This window comes from Bufo bufo, chromosome 1, assembly GCF_905171765.1.
Source record: "Bufo bufo chromosome 1, aBufBuf1.1, whole genome shotgun sequence".
Lineage (NCBI taxonomy): Eukaryota > Metazoa > Chordata > Amphibia > Anura > Bufonidae > Bufo > Bufo bufo.
The window spans coordinates 444,047,664-444,070,914 of record NC_053389.1 but is presented as its reverse complement, the minus strand read 5'-3'; the positions used below and the strand labels follow the sequence as shown (position 1 = coordinate 444,070,914).

The 23,251-nt window shown below is 44.9% G+C and overlaps 1 protein-coding gene across 1 annotated transcript; it reads left to right on the top strand.

Annotated features, from left to right (window-relative positions):
* Positions 1-1,353: 1,353 nt before the first annotated feature.
* On the top strand, positions 1,354-9,506 carry C1H12orf73 (chromosome 1 C12orf73 homolog). Its single transcript, XM_040407918.1, has 3 exons — positions 1,354-1,477; positions 6,258-6,381; positions 9,063-9,506. Exons 2-3 carry the CDS (start codon positions 6,274-6,276, stop codon positions 9,150-9,152), a joined length of 198 nt encoding a protein of 65 aa, XP_040263852.1. The 5' UTR covers positions 1,354-1,477; positions 6,258-6,273; the 3' UTR covers positions 9,153-9,506.
* The last annotated feature ends 13,745 nt before the right edge of the window (positions 9,507-23,251 follow it).

The following is a 23,251-nucleotide window of genomic DNA, read 5'->3' as shown; positions in this document are numbered from 1 at the left end:
GAGTGAACGCCATAGCCAGCGGGTGTCTGCTGTTTCACACAGCAGACATCCATGGCTAATGTCTGTGATTGACGGTAATGCCGATCAGAGACATTTAACATCTCAGATGTTGTGGTTAAATGTGACCACAGCATTTGAAAGGCAAAAAAAAAAACTGGAAGCGCACACTTCCAAGGCATGAACACCCCCCTACCTTAGATTGGGGAAGGTGCTTCTAAGCCTAATACTTGTATATTCCAATTCAGGCCTGCAGGTGGCAGCATTGTATTGGAATATACTGATCTTTGTACAGTATATGGTAATAGATAAAATTCCATTACTTTATCATTAGATTGCATGTTAGATTCCACTTGGGGGCCTAAAAAAAATTATTTAAAAAAAAAAAAACATTTAAATCCCCCCCCCCCCCCTTCCCCAATGCCATTGCTATGTCCAAAAACGCCCATACTATTCAAATATAAAAAACAACTTATCGCATATGATGAATGGCGTAACAGAAAAAGAATCAATATGGCCAATTTGCTGTTTTCTGTTATTTTTTCATCACTTTACCTCCCCAAAAAATTTGAATTAAAAGTTATAAAAAAAAGTCATATACACCCCAAAATGGTATCAATAAAAACTACAGATCGTACGACAAAAGATTAGCCTTACTATAAAAAGAGGGTCAGAATGAAAAAAAAATGTTTATTTTTTCCAAAGTTTATTTTATTTTTTTGTATTGAAACACAAGAACTAATGTGGTAGCGCAAGTCAGTTTTACAGCATAGTGAAAACAGTAAAAACAAAACCCATAGAACTTTTGGAATTGTGTTTTTTCCCACTTCTCAATACATAATAAATGGTGCAATTAGAAAGTAGAACTTGTCTTGCAAAAAAACAAGTCCCATACAGCCATGTAAATGAAAAAACAAAAAAAAGTTATGGTCCCGGAAAAGAAGGGAGTGAAAAACTAAAACGGGTGATCGCTGTCATGAAGGGGTTAATAATAACAACAGCTATAGTGCCCCAGAAAGCCTCTTTCCCCCATATTGACATCAATATTGCTCTTCCCCAAGAACACAGGAGACCCCAAATTGGTAGGTACAACGCAGCATTCTTCAGTCCTGGAGGTTTTGTGGAGAATCTATGTGAAAATCCCTGGGGGGAAAAACTGTACGCGATATCACAGGCTGCTAGAAAAACCGCATATTCTAAAGAAACCGCATGACTAAAAATAACTTCTCCAGAACCTCCTGAAGCAATAGAAGTACATACACTTTCACATTCATAAGAAACGGAAACGAGTGTTTCCACGTGGCAGCCATGTTTGTGGAGTTATACTGTTGCGTGACAGCGCCTCTAGTGCTCCAGCAAAATGGTTGTTACTGTGAAAGTCCTACTAATGCCTGGAGACCGAATGAGAGAATTACAAGTGTACCTCTATCGGCCTCACATCTGACTGCCTCACGTTGTGTGCGAGCCGGACGAGGGCAAGGTGAGGGGTGAAGAGGGGCATTGGGTGGTGGTCGGGCAGCGGCTCAGCTGCTGTCACTCCTGGGGGTTTTGTCATGCTGGTATTTATATATATGGAGTCCATAGTGCTGTAAGGGTACAGTACAGCCTTTGGTGAAGTCTCCATCCCTCTGCTCCTGCTGACCTTGACTGATTTACATGCATCATTGCTGATGCTGACATGCTGTTTTAGATGTCTTAAAGGGGTTCTCCAGAACCGTGGATGTCTGCTTCCTTTCAAAAACAGCACCACACCTGTCCACAGGTGGTGTGTGGTATTGCAGCTCAGCCCCATTCACTTCAATGGAGCTGGGTTGCAACTTGTGCTGCTGCTTTTGGGAGAAAGCAGCCATCTTTTTGTAGTCCTGGAGTACACCTTTCATTGCTTTTATCTTGACTTTTTTCCATTAAAACTTAGTAAAGCACAATGTACTCCCGTTGAAATCATGTGCATTGTCATTATTATTATATTCCATGGCGCTATACCTAGGAAAAGGGGTGCACAGACATAATAAAAAAACAAGTTCAATAAGCATGAACAAGAAGAGTTACAAACTGGTACAGAAGGAGAGAGGGCCCTTCCCGCAAGAGCTTACAATTTACAAAGTATGGAGGAAAGATACAGTAGGGGAGGTCTAGCAGCAGCAGGGTCACTGTAGGCTTGTCTGAAGAGGTGGGTTTTCAGGTTTCCTTTGAAGGTCTCCATAGTAGGTGAGAGTCTGATATGTTGGGGTAGAGAGTTCCAGAGTATGGGGGATGTGAGGCGATTGTGGGAAGAGGTGAGTAGAAAAGGAGGTCTTGTGGGGATTGGATATTGCATGTAGGAAGGTAACTGGAGATCAGGTCACAGATGTATGGAGGGGACAGGTTAAGGACGGCCTTGTTTGTCATAGTGTTTTATACTGGATTCTCAGCATTGGGGAGTCAGTGAAGGGATTGGCAGAGATAAGAGACAGGAGAGTAAGGCCTCATGCACACGACCGTTGTGTGCATCCGTGGCCGTTGTTCCGTTTTCCGTGATTTTCTGCGGACCTATTGACTTTCAATGGGTCAGTTGAAAACTCGGAAAATGCACCGTTGTTCATCCGCGGCCGTGATCCGTGTTTCCTGTCCGTCAAAAAAATATGACCTGTCCTATTTTTTTGACGGACAACGGTTCACGGAGCCATTCAAGTCAATGGGTCCGTGAAAAAACACGGATGCACACAAGATTGGCATCCGCGTCCATGGCCGTTGGCAACTTTCACACAGACGGATCGCAGATCCGTCTGCATAAAAGCTTTTTCAGATATGAGTTTTCACTTCGTGAAAACTCATATCCGACAGTATATTCTAACACAGAGGCGTTCCCATAGTGATGGGGACGCTTCAAGTTAGAATATACTGAGAACTGTGTACATGACTGCCCCCTGCTGCCTGGCATCACCCGATCTTTTACAGGGGGCTGTGATCCGCACAATTAACCACTCAGGTGCCGCACCTAAAGGGTTAATTGTGCGTATCATAGCCCCCTGTAAGAGATCAGGTGCTGCCAGGCAGGAGGGGGCAGACCCCCTCCCTCCCCAATATTATATTCATTAGTGGGCAGTGCGGCCTCCCCTCTTCCCCCCCCCCCCCCCCCCCCCAGTTAAAATCACGTTCCGAATCCCCCATCATTGGTGGCCAGTGCGGCCTCACATCTCCCCCCCCCCCCCCGCAGTTAAAATCATGTTCCCCCATCATTGGTGGCAGTGGAGAGTTCCGATCGGAGTCCCAGTTTAATCGCTGGGGCTCCGATCGGTAACCATGGCAACCAGGACGCTACTGCAGTTCTGGTTGCCATGGTTACTTAGCAATTTTTAGAAGCATTATACTTAGCTGCGATGTCTGTGACTGGCCGGGCGCTCCTCCTACTGGTAAGTGACAGGTCTGTGCTATAAGCAATGCGCCGCACCTGAGGTGTTAATTGTGCGGATCACAGCCCCCTGTAAGAGATCGGGTGCTGCCAGGCAGCAGGGGGCAGTCATGTACACAGTTCGTAGGATATTCTAACTTAAGGCGTCCCCATCACTATGGGAACGCCTCTGTGTTAGAATATACTGTCGGATCTGAGTTTCACAATCTAACTTCAAGTTAAAATATACCATCGGATTGGAGAAAACTCCGATCCTATGGTATATTAACTCCTGACTTTACATTGAAAGTCAATGGGGGACGGATCCGTTTGCAATTGCACCATATTGTGTCAACGTCAAACGGATCCGTCCACGTTGACTTGCATTGTAAGTCAGGACGGATCCGTTTGGCTCCGAACGGCCAGGCGGACACCAAAACAACTTTTTTTTCATGTCCGTGGATCCTCCAAAAATCATGAAAGACCCACGGACGAAAAAACGGTCACAGATCACGGACCAACGGAACCCCGTTTTGCAGACCGTGAAAAAATACTGTCGTGTGCATGAGGCCTAATGGGGAGAGGTGGATTAGGCTACTTTCACATCTGCGCTTTCCCTTTCCGCTATTGAGATCCGTGATAGGGGCTCAATCCCGGAGAAAAACGCTTCCGTTTTGTCCCTATTCATTGTCAATGGGGACAAAACATAACTGAAGGGAACGGAGTCACCAGAATGCATTAGGGCAAAACTGATCCGTTTTGGACCGCTTGTGAGAGCCCTGAACGGATCTCACAAACTGAAAGCAAAACACCAGTGTGAAAGTAGCCTAATACTTAAAAAAAAAAATATATAGTGTAATATGAAACCCCCTGCTGGCCGTCATGAGATTATAATTACATTCCTATTGCAAGGTATGACAAATACATGATGCAATAAAATGCTGCCTTGAGAATTTGGAGATGCTGCAGGTGAAATCTGGCCCTGGCTCTAGAAAATAACAGCTGCTGGAAAAGAGCAGTATGGGGTCCAGACCATGAGGGCGTATTCACATGGTGCTGTGGTTTCACTATACCCTTGTGTTGCTACTGATTTGAATTTTAACTATTGAGGTGCAGCTGAAGTCCAAAGAAATACACTGGGCAGATTTAGGTCTCTTTCACATGAGTTCAGGAAACAGGTGATGGTTTTTTCACAAAAGTTCAATTCGTTTTTTTCATGCAGATGTGATCAACATGCAGATGTGATCAGTTTCGATGCGTTTTTCTCGCGCTTGAAGAAAAACGGAAGAATAACCATCTACATCTAGCAATCGTCAGTAAAAAAACAAAACATTGCATCCAGATGCCTTCCGTTTTTCTCGCAAGCATTCACTTTTATGGGGCCAGAGCTGCGTGAAAAAGTACAATATAGAACATGCTGTGATTTATACCTGAACACAAAGATGATGCATGAAAGAATGGGTCAGGATTCAGTCCGGATGCTATGTGTTCACTACATGCATTGCATCCAGAAGGAAAACTCGCTGGTGTGAAAGAGACCTTACTAATCCTGTCAGTATTTGGTCAGTAATTTCCATCAGTATTTGTAAAACCAAAACCAGGAAAGTGTCCGAAACACAGGAGAGGCACAAATCTTTCATTATACGTTTTCTCTGTAGGCTCCACTCCACGGAACGGAGCAATGGATGCAGACAGCACAAATACAACTAGAAATACTGAGGCCTAGTTTACACAGTCAGTGTTTGATAAGTGGTTTCCATCAGTGAGGGCTTGTTCACACGAACGTGTGCTGCCCGTTGCCATATTGCGGACCGCAATACACGGGCACCGTTCGTTGTGTATTCCACATCACTGATGCGGACCCATTCACTTCAATGGGTCCGCAAATCCAGAGCTGCGAAACGGAAGCACGGAACGGAAGCACTACGGAGTGCTTCCTGGGTTCCGTGCCTCCGCACCGCAGAAAGATAGAACATGCTCTATCTTTTTGCGGAACGGAGGGATCGCGGACCCATTCAAGTGAATGGGTCCACGATCCCCATGCGGCTGAGCCACAGTCAGTGTCCGTGCATTGCGGATCGCAATTTGCGGTCCACAGCACGGACACTGGCTTCACACAGTCGTGTGAACAAGCCCTGATTGCGAGCCAAAACCAGAAGTGGAGGCTACAGAGAGTTAAGTTACAATGGGCAGATTTGCTCCTGTTCTGTGGCCCATTGAGTTGTATGCAGTCTTGTAGACTGCATCTGTAACTCAGTGATTAAAGTCAATCAAGTAGCACTATAAAAAATCTGTCTAGGCCAGACCCGAGGCTGGGGCCCCATGGGCCGTTATTATTGTGGCCGCTGCGTTTTTCAATCAGTTGTTAATTGGGGGATGGTTTTGCAGGGAAACCACACTGCTCATATGAGGGCGCCTTCCCACACGGCAGAAAATTCTGCGACTGAAAATCAGTTCCTTTCACCTTAATGGGGCTTGCAGAAATCCATGTGCTTTCTGCCCTTATTCAAATGAGTGGAACTGATTTTTCAGTTGCGGAACTTTCTGCCACAAAATCTCCGTGTGAAGGCGCCTTAACAATGGCTGCACTGTTTTTTGGTTAAAACAGTTGACTGCCATCAAAATCATCTGTCCGCTTAAAGAGGTTGTGCAGTATATATCCTCAGGATAGGTCATCAATATCAGATCTGTGGGAGTCTGACTCTCAGCCTCCGTCAATCAGCTGTATGAAGAGGTAGTGGTGGCCTAGTGTATCTACAACTACTTAAATGGGATGAGCAGTTGTAATTACACTGCGCCACCTCTTCAAACAGTACCCCTGGATCTGATATTGATGACCTATCCTAATTACCTGTAAAATTCACTAATATGATTTCTGTTTCCATTTAAGGGAGCATCCCATCACTATGCCTGCAGGGGTAGCCTGGCCTCAATACCTGAAGATGCTGAGTGCTACCATTCTGTCTATGCTGGCAGGAGCAGAAGTTGTGCATCGATACTACCGGCCAGATCTTGTAAGAAATCACTAAATTCCTAGCAGGTGGTTTCAGAGGCGTTCCATCATTCAGATCTTTACCAGATGTTTAGGCTTTAATTTTAGCATGAATCCGTTAGGCTGGTTTCACACGGGCGTTGCGGGAAAATGTGCGGGTGCGTTGCGGGAACACCCGCGATTTTTCCGCGCGAGTGCAAAACATTGTAATGCGTTTTGCACGCGCGTGAGAAAAACCGCGCATGTTTGGTACCCAAACCCGAACTTCTTCACAGAAGTTCGGGCTTGGGATCAATGTTCTGTAGATTGTATTATTTTCCCTTATAACATGGTTATAAGGGAAAATAATAGCATTCTGAATACAGAATGCAAAGTAAAATAGCGCTGGATGGGTTAAAAAAATAAAAATAAAAAATTTAACTCACCTTAATCCACTTGCTGGCGCTGCCGGCATCTCGTCTGTCTCCTTCTGTGCTGAACAGGACCTGTGGTGAGCATTCATTCCAGGACCTTTGATGACGTCACTCCGGTCATCACATGATCCATCACCATGGTAAAAGATCATGTGACGTACCATGTGATGACCGGAGTGACGTCATCACAGGTCCTGTAACTGTTCTTAATGCTCACCACAGGTCCTGTTCAACAAAGGAGACAGAAGGAGATGCCGGGCTACACGATCAAGTGGACTAAGGTGAGTTAATTATTATAATTTTTTTAACCCCTCCAGCGCTGTTTTACTATGCATTCTGTATTCAGAATGCTATTATTTTCCCTTATAACCATGTTATAAGGGAAAATAATAATGATCGGGTTTCCACCCCGATCGTCTCCTAGCAACCGTGCGTGAAAATCGCACCGCATCCGCACTTGCTTGCGGATCCTTGCGCTTTTCACGCAACCCCATTCACTTCTATGGGGCCTGCGTTGCGTGAAAAACGCAGAATATAGAGCATGCTGCGATTTTCACGCAACGCATAGGTGATGCGTGAAAATCACCGCTCATCTGAACAGCCCCATAGAAAAGAATGGATCGGTATTCAGTGCGGGTGCAATGCGTTCACCTCACGCATCGCATCCGCGTGGAATACTCGCCCGTGTGAAAGGGGCCTTACAATGGCACAATGTACTAGACCGGCAGCCAGAGCAGCATGAATGTGAACGTGAACATACTAAAACCAGGAAAGGTCCAGCACGGCCTTGTGTAATTTGGCTCCTTGTTATTGCCCCTATTAGGCCTCATGCACATGACCCTTGTGTGTTTTGCGGTCCGCAAATTGCGGATCCACAAAACACGGAAGGCGTCCGTGTGCGTTTCGCAATTTGCGGAACAGCACGGACATCCATTGATATAACTGCCTATTCTTGTCCGCAAAACGAACAAGAATAGGACAGGTTATTTTTATTTTTTTGCGGACCACGGAACGGAGCAACGGATGCACACGGGGTGCTGTCCGCATCTTTTGTCAGCCCCATTGAAGTGAATGGGTCCGCATCCATGCTGCAAAAACTGCGGCTCGGATGCGGACCAAAACAACGATCGTGTGCATGAGGCCTTAGTAATATACATTGTACGGTGCTATATACATTATACTGGTGTCTCTTCTACAAACATGGGAGCACCCACCTCTTCACATTCAGTGATATGCAGGTTTACAGCCACAATAATTACTATGTGAAGAGAATATTAGACTATGCCCCAAATCACCTGATGGAACAAAGACTAGCACTAATGTGAACAGATCCTGATCATGGTAAACTGTGTTCTGCTGACAGCTCCTATAGGGCCTATGGAGCCTGTGCTGCTGCTGGTCATTGTGAGACATGTATAGCCTAAATCAGGGATCAGCAACCTTCGGCACTCCAGCTGTTGGGAAACTACAAGTCCCAGCTTGCTCCTTTCACTTCTGTAGGAGTTCATAGAACAGCCAAGCGAGTGTGCATGACGGGAGATGTGGTTTCACAACACCTGGAGTGCCGGAGGTTGCTGAGCCCTGGTCTACATGTTCCTGGAGGAGATGGCTGCTTGTGCAGTCACTTTCCATGCCACATGGAGATAGGGTCCCTGCTATGTAGAAGAGAGCTGTACTATCTACTGCCATACATGTTCCTTTGGCCAGAGAATGGAGGCCATATAAAAGGCACAGTAAAGTCCCGTTGTTCTTCTGTGGGTGCATTATTGCATCTCTAACAAAATGTGCCATGTCGTTGTGCCTTATGGTGGACAAGACACAAAGAAAACCTGAATTGGAAGGGGAATTCTTAAAGGAATATTTACCAGGCAGATCTGTTGCCATTTAATAGAATAAGGCTTACAGGCATCCACAAGTCTCCTGCTGAAACGTTCCCATTCATATTGATTTTCAGTCACAGAAATTTCTGCAGTGCAGCAAATCTGCCATATATGAATATACCCTTAGTACTTTTCTGAGACTTTAATATGGATGACCCATCCTCTGGATAGGTTATCAGTGTCTTATCGGTTGCTGTCCGACACCCAGGACCCCACCGCTCACCTCATTTCCCGAACTCGGGTTCAGTTCCAAGGTACTACTTGGAACCGAACCCGAGTTCTGGAAATGGTTTTTTACAGTACAAATTAGTTTATGAAGTTATTGCACAAAGTTTTATGCGAATCGACTTCGGATGTTTCATCCGAAGTCGATTTGCTCATCCTTAATGAGAATGTTATATGTCTTGCAGAGTATACCTGAGGTTCCACCAAAACCTGGAGAACTGAAGACAGAACTGCTTGGATTACAGCCAGAGAAAGGAAAGGAGCAGACAAGCTGACAGTCCTATGTGCATCCTTTCATTTTAGAAATGACTATTATTTTTATATGTATATACATCTAGTGAATTGTTTACCTCCTCTTTAAAATGAGGAGACCATTTTACTTTATATCAGTGGTTGTCAGCCTGCCACATTCCAGGGCTTGAAATATGGCATTTTCCGGACAAGCTAGTGCATACACCACTTCAGATGGCTATAAGCATACCATTATAAGATCACATATACAGTACACAGATTGGATGTGCCACCAAGGGGGCTTTATACCCAGCCATGAAGACTACATGACACTGTGTTATGTAGATGATGTGTATGTCAAATGTAATATACAAAAATATACTGCAAATATAGAAAGCTAGTACAGTGGTGTTCCTGATTTCCTCCGTCTCTAGAAGCATTAGAGAATACAGTGCCTCAGTGAAGCACATGTAGTGCCTGTGAGTCTATAAGATGGACCTGTTGGTAAATGAGTATAGGCCATCACTTAATAAAAGGTGGATACCCGTTTTAAAGTACACTGCTCAAAAAAATAAAGAGAACACTTAAACAACACAATGTAACTCCAAGTCAATCACACTTCTGTGAAATCAAACTGTCCACTTAGGAAGCAACACTGAGTGACAATCAATTTCACATGCTGTTGTGCAAATGGGATAGACAACAGGTGGAAATTATAGTCAATTAGCAAGACACCCCCAATAAAGGAGTGGTTCTGCAGGTGGTGACACAGACCACTTCGCAGTTCCTATGCTTCCTGGCTGATGTTTTGGTCACTTTTGAATGCTGGCGGTGCTTTCACTCTAGTGGTAGCATGAGACGGAGTCTACAACCCACACAAGTGGCTCAGGTAGTGCAGCTTATCCAGGATGGCACATCAATGCGAGCTGTGGCAAGAAGGTTTGCTGTGTCTGTCAGCGTAGTGTCCAGAGCATGGAGGCGCTACCAGGAGACAGGCCAGTACATCAGGAGACGTGGAGGAGGCCGTAGGAGGGCAACAACCCAGCAGCAGGACCGCTACCTCCGCCTTTGTGCAAGGAGGAACAGGAGGAGCACTGCCAGAGCCCTGCAAAATGACCTCCAGCAGGCCACAAATGTGCATGTGTCTGCTCAAACGGTCAGAAACAGACTCCATGAGGGTGATATGAGGGCCCGACGTCCACAGGTGGGGGTTGTGCTTACAGCCCAACACCATGCAGGACGTTTGGCATTTGCCAGAGAACACCAAGATTGGCAAATTCGCCACTGGCGCCCTGTGCTCTTCACAGATGAAAGCAGGTTCACACTGAGCACATGTGACAGACGTGACAGAGTCTGGAGACGCCATGGAGAACGTTCTGCTGCCTGCAACATCCACCAGCATGACCGGTTTGGCATTGGGTCAGTAATGGTGTGGGGTAGCATTTCTTTGGAGGGCCGCACAGCCCTCCATGTGCTCGCCAGAGGTAGCCTGACTGCCATTAGGTACCGAGATGAGATCCTCAGACCCCTTGTGAGACCATATGCTGGTGCGGTTGGCCCTGGGTTCCTCCTAATGCAAGACAATGCTAGACCTCATGTGGCTGGAGTGTGTCAGCAGTTCCTGCAAGACAAAGGCATTGATGCTATGGACTGGCCCGCCCGTTCCCCAGACCTGAATCCAATTGAGCACATCTGGGACATCATGTCTCGCTCTATTGCACCACAGACTGTCCAGAAGTTGGCAGATGCTTTAGTCCAGGTCTGGGAGGAGATCCCTCAGGAGACCTCATCAGGAGCATGCACAGGCGTTGTAGGGAGGCTCATACAGGCACGTGGAGGCCACACACACTACTGAGCCTCATTTTGACTTGTTTTAAGGACATTACATCAAAGTTGGATCAACCTGTAGTGTGTTTTTCCACTTTAATTTTGAGTGTGACTCCAAATCCAGACCTCCATGGGTTGAAAAATTTGATTTTCATTTTTTAATTTTTGTGTGATTTTGTTGTCAGCACATTCAACTATGTAAAGAACGAAGTGTTTCAGAAGAATATTTAATTAACTCAGATCTAGGATGTGTTATTTTTGTGTTCCCTTTATTTTTTTGAGCAGTGTATTTTACTTTACCACAGGATAGGCAATCAGTAGCAAAATCCTAGAAAATCCCTTTAAAATGTAACTTTCATTCTAGGTAATTGTTCAGACTAAGCTGCCATGTGTATATACAGAAGAAATACCACTATATCTGGTAATTTTTTTCCTTCTTCAATCTGTCTGTAAGGCTACATGCACACGACCGTATGTGTTTTGCGGTCCGCAAATTGCGATCCGCAAAAAAACATTCCGTATGGCATCCTTTTTTTTTTTTTTTGCGGATCCATTGTAATAATTCCTATCCTTGTCCGCAAACTAGAAAAAAATAAGACATGCACTATTTTTTTTGCGGAGCAACGGAACGGACATACTGATGCGGACAGCACGAGATGTGCTGTCCGCATTTTTTGCGGACCCATTGAAATGAATGGGTCCGCAATATACCTGCAAAAAAAATGGAACGGACACAAAATACGATCGTGTGCATGAGGCCTAATTGTAATCTTTTTCTGAGCTGTGGGATGAGACTAGCTGCAATCAGGTCTGCCTATAGACTACACATGGATAAATGGATCCTGCTTCCACGCAGTAGCACACCATGATAAAAGCAACAGTAAAGGTCATTACACACAGCACTGAGCAGTTTACACGTGAATTCAGCAGTCTAGTTAGACAGTAATAGTCCTTTTAGCAATTGCTTGTCTCCATACAGAGGAGATGCTTGCTGCATGTAGATGCAACTCTCCTCTCCCCTCACGAGCAGGCAGTTGTCAAGAATGTTTTGTTTTGTTCCTGATAATTGCCTGCTAAATTGGTCCTTGTAAAAGGACCTTTAGGCCACCTGCACACACTGTAGAGTACATGTGGTTTTTCAGCGCAGATTTCTGTAGTACAGTACCAGCAAAGTGTATGAGATTACGCAACTCTCGCGTACATTTTGTGAATTTTTTCTGTCCAGAAATTGACCTGCCTTGTGGATTTCCAAATCTGCAGCATGTCAATTATGGTTGCAGTTTCGGCTGTGGATTTTACCCTTTTCTAAGGAAGGGTGAGATCTGCAGTAAAACCGCATCAAATCCGCACCAAAAACTACTGTTAGGCCTCTTTCACACGGGCGTTGCAGGAAAATGTGCGGGTGCGTTGCGGGAACACCCGCGATTTTTCCGCACGAGTGCAAAATATTGTAATGCGTTTTGCACTCGCGTGAGAAAAATCACGCGTGTTTGGTACCCAAACCCGAACTTCTTCACAGAAGTTCGGGCTTGGGATCAGTGTTCTGTAGATTGTATTATTTTCCCTTATAACATGGTTATAAGGGAAAATAATAGCATTCTGAATACAGAATGCATAGTAAAACATCGCTGGAGGGGTTAAAAAAAATAATTTAACTCACCTTAATCCACTTGTTCGCGATGCCGGCATCTTCTTCTGTCTTCATCTGATCTCTGTGCAGCAACAGAACCTTTGATGACGTCACTCCGGTCATCACATGGTACGTCACATGATCTTTTACCATGGTGATGGATCATGTGATGACCAGAATGACGTCACCAAAGGTCCTGTTGCTGCACAGAGATCAGATGAAGCCACAAGGAGATGCCGGGCATCGCGATCAAGTGGACTAAGGTGAGTTAAAAAAAAATGTATTTGTTTTTTAACCCCTCCAGCGATGTTTTACTATGCATTCTGTATTCAGAATGCTATTATTTCCCCTTATAACCATGTTATAAGGGAAAATAATAATGATCGGGTCCCCATCCCGATCATCTCCTAGCAACCGTGCGTGAAAATCGCACCGCATCCACACTTGCTTGCGATTTTCACGCAACTCCATTCATTTCTATGGGGCCTGCGTTACATGAAAAACGCACAAAGAGTAGCATGCTGCGATTTTCACGCAACGCATAAGTGATGCGTGAAAATCACCGCTCGTGTGCACAGCCCCATAGAAATGAATGGGTCGGTATTCAGTGCGGGTGCAATGCGTTCACCTCCCGCATCGCATCTGCGCGGAATACTCGCTCGTGTGAAGGGGGCCTTAGAGATTGAGTATATGGTGCAGAAACACATATAAATGCGTTCACTCGCACTCATATGCAGGCGGCCTTAGGGTACCTGAACTCTGTGCATGTCTGTACCCAGCCCACACCAAAAACCGCAATTTCTGATTGTGGTGTTTGTTGTGGATTAGGTGGTGTTTTGTGGCAGATCTCGCCTGCAGCTAAAACCGTAAACCTAATTGAGATGATGCAATTTTAAAATTTTAGCCAAACAACTGAGAAGATAGCACTGGGGATTTGCAACAGATGTGTACTGTCTATACGTTCACTGTAAGTGACTGGGAAATACATATATGTAGTGAGCGTGTAAGGCCTTGTTCACATCTCTGTCAAGCAGATCCAGCAGAGAACAGCCTGCCGGATCCCCATTGACTGTAATGTGATCCGGCCGCTTTCCAGTATAAATACTGGGTTTGGGCCAGATAAATACCCTGCATGCAGCGGTTTTTGGTCCAACCGGCATTTGTGCTGGGTCAGGCAGCTGGATATCCTTGACGGAGATGTGAACGAGGCCTTAACACCGCAGTTATTGATATGCACTATTGAACAAACTACTAGCTTCATGAGGGATCTTAAAGGGAATCGGTCATTGGTTTTATGGTGTCCTAAATAAGGGAAACAAGTGAGGGATTCCCTTAGCAAAATGCTGGGTCACTTTCTTTAATTGACTCAGCCGTTTTGCCAAAATCCTGTATTGAACAGCTCCAGTGCATAATGAGTCTGGAATATTCATGAGCTCCTTGCTTTCTCTGCCCACCTGCTGCTGATTCAGTTGTTAAAAAATGTCAATCAGAGGCAGGGGGCGAGGAGAGCAATGAGCTCATGAATATGGAGACTTATTATTATGCGCTGGATCTGTTAGGATTTAGAATTTAGGGCAGCAGAAAACTGATGACAGATCCCCTTGAAGGCAGATGTGATGTGGTTTGGTTCAGTAGTATCTACCTGTTACACCCAAACCTTCCTGTTTCAGCAATTTTCAGATTTTTTTTTGCTTCTGTTTTTTACTCCCTGCGCCTTCCCGGAGCCATAACTTTTTCACATAGCTTTTTTTTTTTTTTTTTTTTGCGGCACAAGTAGAACTTTTCTAATGGCATCAATTAATACTTAAGAACGTTCAGATCCAGGTAAAATGTCCACTACTTTATGAAATCACATAAGATTAATAAACGCTGTGCCCCTCTCCACAGCAACTATGCTATGATTAAGATCGTGTAATGTGTAAACGCTCTGCTCTTTCTGTTGGATTATTTTAAATCTTATGTGATTTAATAAAGTATTGGACATTTTACCTACCTGTGGAGCTGGGCATTGTTGGATTGGATCCTGTGCTGCTTGACTGGAGGTGAGGTTCGTGCACCCAGACTGGGAGTCTCACTGAAAAAAAAAATATATATATATTTTTTTTAAGAATAACTATATAAATGTGGTATTGCTGTAATTGTACTGACCAGGAGAATAAAAGTAACAGGTCAGTTTTACCGCACAGAGAACGCTGTGAAAACAAAACCTATCAAACCATGACAGAATTGTGTTTTTTCTAAATCCGTTTGGAGTATTTTTTTCAGCTTCCCACTACATCAATTGCAATAATAAATGGTGACATTAGAAAGTACAACTTGTCCCACAAAAAACAAGCCCTCATATGTGAACGGAAAAATAAAAAAGTTATAGCTATGGGACGGTAGGGATTAAAAACCAAAATGGAAAATTGCAGTCTTAATGAGAATAAAGCCACTGAACAGCTACAGGGAAAGCCACTTTAAACAGCCTTCAGAAAGAGGTTACTTTGCAAGAGCACAGAATATCAGACGCAGAACAGCACATTACCTGTGTAGAGGAGGGACATGCTGATACTTGAGCTGTGCTAAAAGATTTGATGAGCACAGCGGGAGTGCTCAGCTAGAAAGTCACTCATGCAGTGGCAGTCTCAAAGAGCGATCAGAAGGACTTGAAACAGTTAGGCCTCTTTCACACGAGCAAGTTTTCCATCGGGGTGCGATGCATGAAGCAAATGCATAGTATCCAGACTATATCCTGACCCATTCATGTGCAGGAAAAATCGCAGTCAGGTCCATAAATATTGGGACATCAACACAATTCTAACATTTTTGTCTCTATACACCACCACAATGGATTTGAAATGAAACAAACAAGATGTGCTTTAACTGCAGACTGTCAGCTTTAATTTGAGGGTATTTACATCCAAATCAGGTGAACGGTGTAGGAATTACAACAGTTTGCATATGTGCCTCCCACTTGTTAAGGGACCAAAAGTAATGGGACAGAATAATAATCATAAATCAAACTTTCACTTTTTAATACTTGGTTGCAAATCCTTTGCAGTCAATTACAGCCTGAAGTCTGGAACGCATAGACATCACCAGACGCTGGGTTTCATCCCTCTGATGCTCTGCCAGGCCAATAAATACAAGAGAACCCGTTCCATTGGCAGCCATACATGCCCACGCCATGACACTACCACCACCATGCTTCACTGATGAGGTGTGTATGCTTAGGATCATGAGCAGTTCCTTTCCTTCTCCATACTCTTCTCTTCCCCTCACCCTGGTACAAGTTGATCTTGGTCTCATCTGTCCATAGGATGTTGTTCCAGAACTGTGAAGGCTTTTTTAGATGTCGTTTGGCAAACTCTAATCTGGCCTTCCTGTTTTTGAGGCTCACCAATGGTTTACATCTTGTGGTGAACCCTCTGTATTCACTCTGGTGAAGTCTTCTCTTGATTGTTGACTTTGACAAACATACACCTACCTCCTGGAGAGTGTTCTTGATCTGGCCAACTGTTGTGAAGGGTGTTTTCTTCACCAGGGAAAGAATTCTTCGGTCATCCACCACAGTTGTTTTCTGTGGTCTTCCGGGTCTTTTGGTGTTGCTGAGCTCTCTGGTCCGTTCCTTCTTTTTAAGAATGTTCCAAACAGTTGTTTTGGCCACACCTAATGTTTTTGCTATATCTCTGATGGGTTTGTTTTGTTGGCAGAAAATTGGCAGACCGTACTACGTCTCTAGAGGATCGTATGGGAGAAATAGAAGATGCAGTGCACCCTCTTAAAAGAGACGCTGCAGATCACGCCCGCAGAATTGATGTAATCTCTGCTAAACAAGACAATCTGGAAAATCGGCTGAGACGAAATAATGTGAGGCTAGTTGGAGTGCCTGAGAAAGTGGAAGGCTCTAACCCCACTGAATTTTTTGAAGACTGGCTCAAAGAACAATTTACAGGAGGTGTCTTGACCCCGTTATTTGCCATTGAACGTGCGCACAGAGTCCCCACCAGGCCTTTACCACCAGGGGTGCCACCACGACCAGTTCTCATGAAAGTACTTCATTATAGGGACCGTGACTCTATTCTGCGAAAGGCCAGAGACCTGCCTGATATTTCCATCGACGGCCACAAGGTGTCATTCTCCAATACTTGGGGCGGTTTCAGCCGGCTATATGTTGTCTTCAGGAGACGCATTTGATTGGCGATAATCTCCACTGGCTGAGTAAAAAATGGATGATTCATGCGATACATTCAACTCATTCCTCTCATTCTAGAGGTGTAAGTATGATTGTGCATAGTAGTATTAGGTATAAACATATACAGGAATGTGTGGATGCTGAAGGCAGGTATGTTTGTGTCGTGTGTAAGATTGATGGGATACTGATGGTGCTTGTGTCGGTGTACGTGCCTCCACCGTTTGCTTCGCCATTGATAAGGGAGATTATGGACTTTGTGGCGGACTTCCCTGGGTTACCGTGGCTACTGGTAGGGGACTTCAATTGCACGCTGAATGACTCCTTAGATAGATGCCGGGTGGAAGGATCAGGTGGTTCACCGGGGAGTGTGGCTCTAAAGAATATTATGTGTAAAATTGGTGTATATGACGTATGGAGATTGCGTAACCCTAATAAGCGTGGATTCTCGTGCAGATCAGCCACACATCACTCGCTATCACGCATTGATTTGGCCCTTGTTAATGATGCTATGCTGCCACTGGTTAGGGATGTTGTCTATCATCCTCGGTCGTTGTCTGACCACTCTCTGGTGCAGATTGACTTGTGCCTGGGGGTGCTCAGGCAGGGACCGAGGCTGTGGAAATGTAACTTACACTGGCTGAATGTGCTGGGTGACCTATCTGGGATTTCTCTAGAGATTAAGGAATTTTTCGCTATCAATACGGGGACGGCTTCAGTACCAGGTGTCTGGGATGCCATGAAAGCATTCTTGAGGGGAGTCCTGATGAAAGAAATTAGCAAACATAAATCTAGGTCTAGAGAGACGGATGTTAAAGCTCATGTCCTAGTGGCTGAGGCTGAGGAGGGAGTTTGGTAGATCCCCTACCCTGATTAATAGTGAGGCGCTGGCGGTTGCTCAGGAGCAGCTGAGGTGTCAGTTAGTGCAGGCCGCAGAAAGGAAGAGAAGTTTCTATCGCCAGAGATCTTTTGAAGAGGGTGAAAAGGTGGGTCATCTGCTGTCAATTGTTTCCCAGGCCCAGAGAGGCTCCTCTTATATTCAGGAATTGAGAGATGGCATGGGGAACAGTAGTCAGGACACGAAAGGAATATTAGATATTTTTAAAAGTTTTTATGTGTCTCTGTATGCTTCTACTGTCTCTAGTTCTGAGGAGGCTTTGAATGCTTTTCTGATGGAGGCACAGTTATCGGTGCTGTCAGAAGAGGATAGAGAAAGGTTGGAGGAGCCGATTTCACTTGAAGAATTGGAAGCTGTGCTTGGGGATATGGCGAACGGTAAGGCGCCGGGGGCTGATGGCTTACCGGTAGAAGTATATAAAAAGTTTTTATGTGTCTCTGTATGCTTCTACTGTCTCTAGTTCTGAGGAGGCTTTAAATGCTTTCCTGGTGGAGGCACAGTTATCGGTGCTGTCAGAGGAGGATAGAGAAAGGTTGGGGGAGCCGATTTCACTTGAAGAATTGGAAGCTGCGCTTGGGGATATGGCGAACGGTAAGGCGCCGGGGGCTGATGGCCTACCGGTAGAAGTATATAAAAAACTGCAGGGGATACTCCTTCCTGAATTACTTAAGGTGCTTGAGCATTCATTGGAGACAGGTTCGCTACCACATTCGATGCAGGAGGCTATAATTGTGGTTATACCTAAACCCGGGAAGGATCCCAAGTTACCGGATTCCTATAGACCAATTTCGCTTCTAACGGCGGATGTAAAGCTCCTGGCGAAGGTGTTGGCGAACAGGTTGTCCAGGGTGATTCTGACCATTGTGCACCCGGATCAGACGGGTTTTATGCCTGGGAAATCGACCGCTATTAATCTCCGTAGACTATATGCTAGTTTGAATATTCCAGCAGATAATTGTGGAGACAGGGTCTTGCTTGCTCTTGACGCCGCCAAGGCGTTTGATAGTGTGGAGTGGAACTACCTGTGGGGGGTCTTGAGAATCATGGGCTTTGGCGTGCGGTTTATTCAGTGGGTAAAGGTATTGTATTCGAGTCCCAAGGCAAGAATTAGGGCTAATGGGGGGTTGTCAGATAGTTTTGCCTTGGCTAGGGGCACCAGACAGGGATGCCCATTGTTGCCCTTGCTGTTTGCTCTGGCAATAGAACCGCTTGCGGCTTTTATTCGCCTGTCATCAAATATTGAGGGGTTTTGATATGGTGGGCTGCACAATAAAGTGGCTATGTACGCAGATGACACTCTGCTTTTTCTGGGCGATACTGGTGCATCCCTGGATGCGGCCATGGCATTGATTGACAGATTCGGTAGCTTCTCTGGGCTTCAGATAAATTGGCAGAAGTCTGCTTTGATGCCAGTTGATGGACAGGCCCTGTCAGGCAGGCAAGTTGATAGTTTGGTTCCTTGGGTGGATAAATTCAAATATTTAGGGCTATATATATCACCTAGACTGTCGGAATTTGAAGACCTTAATCTGTCTCCGCTGCTGGCTACTTTTAGACTAAAGGTGAGGACATGGTGTAGACTTTTTCTTTCAGTGGTGGGTAGAGTGAATTTTTTAAAAATGGTTATGATGCCCCAGCTGCTCTACGTATTGAATAATGCTCCCGTGTGGATCCCCCTGGATAGATTTAGGAAAATACATTCTATGTTTAGAGATCTTATTTGGAAGTATGGTCAGGCTAGGATTAGACTGGAGACGTTGCAATACCCTAAGTCTGAAGGTGGCCTGGCTGTTCCTAACGCATGGATTTATTTTTTAGCTTCCCAATGTCAGCATTTTAAGGAATGGATTAGCTTCCAATTGCCGGATATGACGGGGCAGATACTGCAACACTGGTTGGGCAGTCGTGACCTCATGGGTATTCTGGAGGGGGCGGGAATGCATGTTGGGAGTGAGAAGCTCCCCCTTATTGAGCTAATGAAAAAAGTTTGGGCAAAGGTGAAGCAGCTGAGAGGTGTAGGTGGTGTTTGTGAGCTTTCCCCTATTAGGAATAATCACCTATTGCCTGAGTTCTTAAACATGTCAGGACTCCGGAATTGGGAATCTCATGGAGTGATGAGGATTGGGCAATTAACTGAGGGCAAGGTATTTAAATCGTTCCAGAGCCTGCAGCAGGAATTCAATATCCCCAGGGGATAGTTTTATGAATATCTGTAATTGAGGCATGCCTTTGAGGTCACGATGAGAAAAGGATGTACAATAGCCCAAATGGAGGTGGTCCATGAACTTGTTCTCTCGACAGGGGGGGGGGGGGGGGGGGGGGAGAGGACTGATATCACAGGTATACACTCCCCTACTAGATAAATTCTTGGAAGGATTTCCGCTCTCAAGAATGAAGAAGTGGGAGGCTGACCTGGGGGATATCTCTAAGGATAAGTGGGATGACATACTGGAAAGAGTTCCCAAAGTGTCACTGAGTGAACAGGGCAAGTTGTCCCAATTATTTATTATACATAGAGTGTATAAAACGCCAGTGTTCCTAAAAAAAGGTTGGAGTAAGAATGGATGACAAGTGCCCAAAGTGTATGGAAGACGGTGCGGATCTGCTGCATATGCTTTGGTCTTGTCCAGTAATAGGTAATTACTGGGAAGGAGTACTGAATATGATCAACAGTAAAATGGCGTTGAGAATTCAAAAAGATCCCAAGGTGTGTGCATTGGGGTATGTGTCTGAGATTGGAGGGACTGAACTGGTTAAGATGGCGGTGGGGAGGCTGTTGTACGTGGCCAGGAAATTGGTGGCTCTAAGGTGGATCCAGGGAAGTCCGCCCACATTGGATGAGTTTGTGAGGAAGGTGCATGACATGCTGATGCTGGAAAAAGGGGTGTATGTGAAGAGAGGTTGTCCTCAGAAATTCGAGAAATTATGGAGTGAGTGGTTATCTCATACTCATGTGGTTATCTAGGTTCTTAATGGGTTCACAACTTGTTTATGGGGAGAGGAGGGGGGGGATATGGGTGGGGGGATGGGAGGGTGTTAGAGGCTGTTAGGATATATGCACCTTTTGTCTTAATGTTCGATCCTATATGTATACAAGCTATGTACAGCTATATGATGTTATTGTGTGATGCTGCCATTGGATATCGCTGTACACTGATTTCACATTTTGAAAGAAAAAGACAATGTAATGTTTTGAAATATGATACATTTATTGGACCAATAAAAACGATTTGATTAAAAAAAACCTGATTTGATACATATGCAAATTAACCTGAGATGAGTCCTGTCCCTGACTCATCTCACGTACAGGACTCATCTCAGGTTAATTTGCATATGTATCAAATCAGTTTTTTTTTTACACAATAAAAGCACACAGAGCTATGGGGACTGACCTCAGCTCTATACACAAAATCCTGGTGACAGGTTCCCTTTAAGAACAGAGGTTCATTCAAGTGTTTTCGATCAGGTATTGAAAACACCTGTGGATGTCGAGGAGCAGCAATCAAGCATAATAAGCACCAATTAGGCAGATTTAAAAGGACTGTGATGCTCAGCTCCTTCTAGACATTTACTGGTGTGTTTACAAACATGGTGAAGTCAAGAGAATGGTCCAGAAAGACAAGAGAAGGGGTGATTTCTCTTCACAGGAAGGCCAATGGCTATAAGAAGATTGCAAACATGTTAAACATACCAAGAGACACCATAGGAAGCATCATTCGCAAATTCAAGGCAAAGGGCACTGTTGAAACGCTACCTGGTCGTGGCAGAAAGAAGATGCTGACTTCGACTGCTTTGCGCTACCTGAAGCGCAAAGTGGAGAAAAGTCCCCGTGTGACTGCTGAGGAACTGAAAAAAGATTTGTCAGATGTGGGTACTGAAGTTTCAGCTCAGACATTAAGGCGCACACTGCGTAATGAAGGCCTCTATGCCAGAACTCCCAGGCTGTCTCCAAAGAATAAGAAGAGTCGACTGCAGTATGCCAGAAGTCATGTGGACAAACCACAAAAGTTTTGGGATAGTGTTCTGTGGACTGATGAAACAAAATTAGAACTGTTTGGGCCCATGGATCAACGCTATGTTTGGAGGAGGAAGAACAAGGCCTATGAAGAAAAGAACACCTTGCCTACTGTGAAGCATGGCGGGGGGTCAATCATGCTTTGGGGCTGTTTTGCTTCTACAGGTACAGGGAAGCTTCAGCGTGTGCAAGGTACCATGAATTCTCTTCAGTACCAGGAGATACTGGATGAAAATGTGATGCAGTCCGTCATAAACCTGAGGCTTGGGAGACGTTGAACCTTTCAACAGGACAATGATCCCAAGCATACCTCCAAGTCCCCTAGAGCATGGTTGCAGATTAAAGGCTGGAACATTTTGAAGTGGCCATCGCAGTCACCAGACTTAAATCCGATTGAGAACCTCTGGTGGGACTTAAAGAAAGCAGTTGCAGCGCGCAAGCCTAAGAATGTGACTGAACTGGAGGCTTTTGCCCATGAAGAATGGGCGAAGATACCCGTAGATCGCTGCAAGACACTTGTGTCAAGCTATGCTTCACGTTTAAAAGCTGTTATAACTGGAAAAGGATGTTGTACTAAGTACTAAGATTGAATCTCACTTGGGGGTTGAATAAAACTGATAATGATATGAGCACAGAAAAGACATTTGTGGTTATTTCATTATAAATGTTATGTTATATTTGTCTGACTTACAAGTGCCTCTTTGATTTAATTGTAAACAAGATGACTGAAATGATCAAAATCAATGTCAAACTGGCCAAAACACTCAATTTCAGTGGGGGTTGAATAATTTTGAACACAACTGTATATCTCTTCTCCAAGTAGACGTGAAGTTATTAGCAAAAGTCTTGGGGAATAGACTTAATACAGTAATAACGTCACATATACATTCAGACCAGGCAGGTTTAATGCCGAATATGTCGACTGCGGTTAATGTCAGACGTCTATTCTTAAATATACAGGCAGGAAGGTATCGCGGTTTGAAGGCGGCGGTCGCGTCTCTTGACGCGGCCAAAGCATTCGACAGCGTGGAATGGAAATACCTGTGGGCGGTGCTCAGGAAAATGGGTTTCGGAGCAACCTTTATCCAGTGGATTCAACTCTTGTATAACACTCCTACAGCTAAAATCGGGGTGAATGGAGCTCTCTCCCGATCTTCCCATTTGCATAGAGGGACACCCTTACTCTTTGCAATAGCTTCCATTTGCCCTCTGTCACCCTTACACTTTGCAATAGCAATTGAGCCCCTGGCAACAGCACTTAGGGAAGCGCAGGCAGTTCAGGGTTTTAGGTATAATGGGCTAGTCGAAAAAGTAGCTCTGTACGCCGATGACATGCTTCTATTCCTAGATGAATGGAGCTCCTCTCTTCCGGCAGCCATGAACATCATTAATGGATTTAGCGGCCTGTCAGGTTTGAACATTAACTGGTCCAAGTCTGTGCTGATGTTGCTCTCTGATGACAATGGGGACAGTTGCTGCCAGACGGAGGGCCTGCAACTTGTTACTTCTTTCAAATATCTGGGCGTCCAGGTTACTGTTGATGTCAGAGATTATGAAAGACTGAATCTAACTCCGCTGCTGCAGAGATTCCGACAGAAG

What these genes read in the sequence shown, in the direction of transcription:
- C1H12orf73 (XM_040407918.1), top strand. Translation starts at nt 6,274, where the DNA reads ATGCCTGCAGGGGTAGCCTGGCCTCAATACCTGAAGATGCTGAGTGCT. An exon ending in GATACTACCGGCCAGATCTT is followed by an intron (nt 6,382 to 9,062) that starts GTAAGAAATCAC and finishes TATGTCTTGCAG; the next exon opens with AGTATACCTGAGGTTCCACC.